Source organism: Loa loa (genome assembly GCF_000183805.2).
Source record: "Loa loa unplaced genomic scaffold supercont3.69, whole genome shotgun sequence".
NCBI classification, from domain to species: Eukaryota; Metazoa; Nematoda; class Chromadorea; order Rhabditida; family Onchocercidae; genus Loa; species Loa loa.
The window spans coordinates 2,651-6,589 of NW_018108249.1; the positions used below are offsets into that span (position 1 = coordinate 2,651).

At 34.3% G+C, this 3,939-nt stretch overlaps 1 protein-coding gene across 1 annotated transcript in view; it reads right to left on the minus strand.

Moving 5' to 3' along the window:
• Nucleotides 1-2,281: 2,281 nt before the first annotated feature.
• LOAG_17391 (hypothetical protein) overlaps nt 2,282-3,939 on the minus strand; it is a gene marked incomplete at its 3' end in the record, with an annotated part of 5,229 nt that continues 3,571 nt past the window's right edge. The window contains exons 11-13 of the mRNA XM_020450053.1: nt 2,966-3,083; nt 2,536-2,741; nt 2,282-2,390 (exon numbers count right to left, since the gene is read on the minus strand). Coding sequence (XP_020306319.1) covers nt 2,282-2,390; nt 2,536-2,741; nt 2,966-3,083 — 433 coding nt within the window. The remainder of the gene's footprint in view (nt 2,391-2,535; nt 2,742-2,965; nt 3,084-3,939) is intronic.

Genomic DNA, 3,939 nt, shown 5'->3' on the forward strand with positions numbered 1-3,939 from the left:
GATTATATATTTGTATGATTGGAGTCTCGTGAATCAAAATTCGTGACAACATCCTAATCTTCTCATTAGATCTTGTTACGATGTTTAATGTAAAATCACTCCCACTTTTTAACATATATAACCCTCAATTTTTAATAGGGGGAATTTTGACTGTGATTAGCTTGATAATTCCTCTCGCAATATTCCTCGTACTTGTATCTACAATACTTCACTCTTAATCATATATTGGAAATCGTTCCATGTTGAAATACGGATTATAATACTTTTAACTTGCCGCACATTCACAATACAATCCGCTACGCGATAGAAGTGCACGTAAGTCAAACTTTAAAAATATTAACCTCCTCTTTCAATTAACACAAAATAGAGTTATATCACGATAAAAAAATTTTCACGATGCCATATGAAATAAAATAATTAAATAAACCAATGTATAAATCAATCATACAAATTCTAACAATGTCATGAATCATTTAACCAATTTTACATTCCTCATATTCATTATCCCATGCGTTTTTCTTTGTTATCTTTATCGAAGTTCACATCCTTTCCTTTTTTATGGCAACAAAGCACACTCATAATCCTAATTTCTTTGTCTGAGAACCAATCTTAATTGTTGCAATCAGAGCCTTTTGTTGTAATCGGATTTTGACAGTTTTTTTTCCTTATCCAAAGGAATATCTGATGTAATGTTTGTTACAAACCACTCCCACCAAATATGCTCTTTGTTAGTTAAAATTGTATATATACTAAAAGCTGTAACTGGGATCATTTCCTTCCCAAACCCTCAACACAGGACTGCACCGTACGTTGTATCCACTACTCTTTATTAAATGTTTTTTCTACTATCTTCTACGAATTAATAACTTCCTCCTGAACCTAACGAAGCATACTTCCTCGAAATATTCGTCTGTACTTAAGAACAAACCCGTCAAACCACTTTTATTTCGACTTTCCCTACAAGAGCTGCTTGCTTTTGGAATTGTTCTTGGCCTTTGGAAGTTGTTGGAGCAATTGTATTTGTTAAAGTTGCTGAGGAATTAGTTGTTCCCAAAAGAAGTCTACTAGTTTCGGCAGTTCTTCCCTTTTCACAATATTTATTATTTATAAACGTAAAGTTAATTTTATAGTTTTCACTGAGTTTCACTTTGTATGTGGGTGCTCAAGAGGGTAGAGACCGCAAAGGGAAGAATATAAAAGGTCAGCGAAATATCTTAGGTAACGGATACCTATTAAGATGGCCAATCTTCAACTATATCAGTAGCAGTAATCTACCGATACATTTTTACACTACCGGATAGCGTCGTTTATAAACTTCCCCAAACAAAAACAGTCATTTTGCAATAAAAGGTTCCGAAGTATGACCAAACAATGAATATTTCCCATCTGATTATCAACCTCTACGACGTAGAGAACTATCTCACAAAATCCTTCATTTCTATAGTTTGTATCAGACACCGAAATGATATCAACATGCTTGAATTAAGAGTATTACTTCCACTTATTGACCTCATCTCTCTTGATTGGAGTTTTCCATTCTCAGTAAGAGGTAAAGTCGTAACAGAAACATGGAGGAGAGAATTCAATGATCCTGAATAACAGTGCGCAAAGGATGGATATGATAATGATTTGTAAAAAGCTGCGTTTTCAAGAACAGGAATTATCTCAATGTAGAGACGTTCTTATCTCTGTACCCAACATTACTGCTAAATTAGAAAGATAAATGAAGAAGTTACTAAAATGCACAATGGAGTTCTTGTATACTTTTTACTGCACAGTCTATGACGATATGTGAATGCAGGCGAAGCAATCTACTCAATTACTAGAATCTACGATACGTGTTTTCATAAAACTCATGAGGTGTCGTGTTGATTACATATACAAATTTGCCATCATTCAAGTACTTTTCTTTAACTGCATGATTTGACACGGAAAGTACAATAAACTAGACAAAAATCTGAGGATGCGAAAAAAGAGGCCTTGCTTTGCAACACTTCTATATCATAATTTATTGATTCTAAAAACTACACAAAAAATTACAATGGTCTGCTAAAGTATATGTATAAAAAAATAAACATATCTCCATTCGCAATATGTTGCAAGGATGTTACAAAGTGTCTCAAAAATGTGCAACTTAATTCAGTGCACAACTGACGCAGCTGACGATTTCATCCCATCAAATGACGTAAATGATTCATGCTTAGTAGAACCATTAGAACGAGTAATTCCAAACAGGTTAACCCAAGTATAAGTTAACTTAAATGTCATGACTTAATTCCAATTACATAGACCTACTAATACGGTCACTACTGGGATGCCTTGATCTGGGTTCATTGCAAAATTCGGCTGACGATGAACGCTCCAAAGTGTTTACGGTAAAATTGTCGTAGCTGAAATACAACATATATTGACAGAAATTGATGATGAGACTAACAAAAAGCCGAAAATTTTATGAAACAGGACAAATCAGAAAATGCAAATTGGGAAATTGTCAAAAACCTAATTTCCTACCGCTTCATGATCGAATAAACTAACATGTACAATTCGGGTTTTGTTACGAAATCACGCAATCCGTCGATCTGGCGCAAATCATTTTCTATAGCTCTGATATCACCATCAAAAGTATCGTGGAAAACGCAACCATTCTCAGTTTCGGTCCAGTTAATAAAATGATTCATTCTAGTTGAAATCAACAGTTTAGGTCGTCTCAAATTTAAGCGTTGTAAATTTTCAATATTGACCTGAAAAACAAGCGTATCCTTTTTTTGCCACGATTCATTGTCTTACTCTCGATCCAGAACAAACTTAGTCTTCAATTCGAAGTAGAAAAATATGAAGTTCTCCAGAAACTATTTCCGTATCTAAATTGCTCGGCATATCCATTGAAACTGAAACCGAAAACCCTTCATCAAATGAATTTTGAACAATAATTCTGAATCTCACGCTCTTCTCCAGTAAACAGTACCTTATTTCCATGAAGTTTGAGGAGACGTAAATTCGGCAAGTCGTCGTCGTTCAAATTATTCCACATTTCATCTTTATAACATTCCCCCAAGCTGCTTAAATCTAGGAACATCAAATGCCTGAAATAGACATTCGGAATCGTTATTTAACTTTATGTAAGAGGGAACTTTGAAGATCCCTCTTACAACTTGGAACGAGTAGTGCAAAGTAGTGAAAAATTGAACTTATGAATTGAACTTATTCTTTGGACACTTAAAAAAACTCTTGAAAAATAGAAAATATAAGCAGCAACAACAGTTCAAATATTTCGATAAACCAATGATAAGAAATCACTTACTTGAAATTATGAATAATGAAAGGCATAATTTCATCCTTGAAGAATGAAATTTCATTAAAAGGTAGACCAAGTGTTTGCAAATCTGGACAACTGCAATAGATCATAACTAGTTACCGCAACAGCACATTTACAATAAAAATTATTATAAATTGGATAAGGAAGAGATTGGCCCAAATATATTTTTTGCCGGAAATTAACTCACCTCCGATCGATGGCTTGAAGAAGATCGCCACTGGTTTGGAAATAATTTCCGATTATTAAATGCTTAAGTTTGTACGGGAATGACTTTTCGGGTTTTTCATCGGGCAAAGTGAACAAGGCAGTCATACCTACGGACGAAATAAAACAATTTTCTAAGAGTGAAGAAAACAAAAATGTGACAGTTGGGACGAGAAAGAAAGTAACTATTATGGATTAATCATTCAGGGGAAACCACAACATACTCCATTTCCAACAAATTATTCCAAGCATTATATTAAAATACCAAACATGGATATGTATATATATATATATTACAGAATTCTTCGAGCAAGCTCAAGGCTTAGCATATATGTTACAAGCTCGTGGCGAGCGCATGTGTCGTATTTGGTTCGGTCCTTGGCCATGGGTTTTACTCTATGGAGCAGAGGAATGCGAAG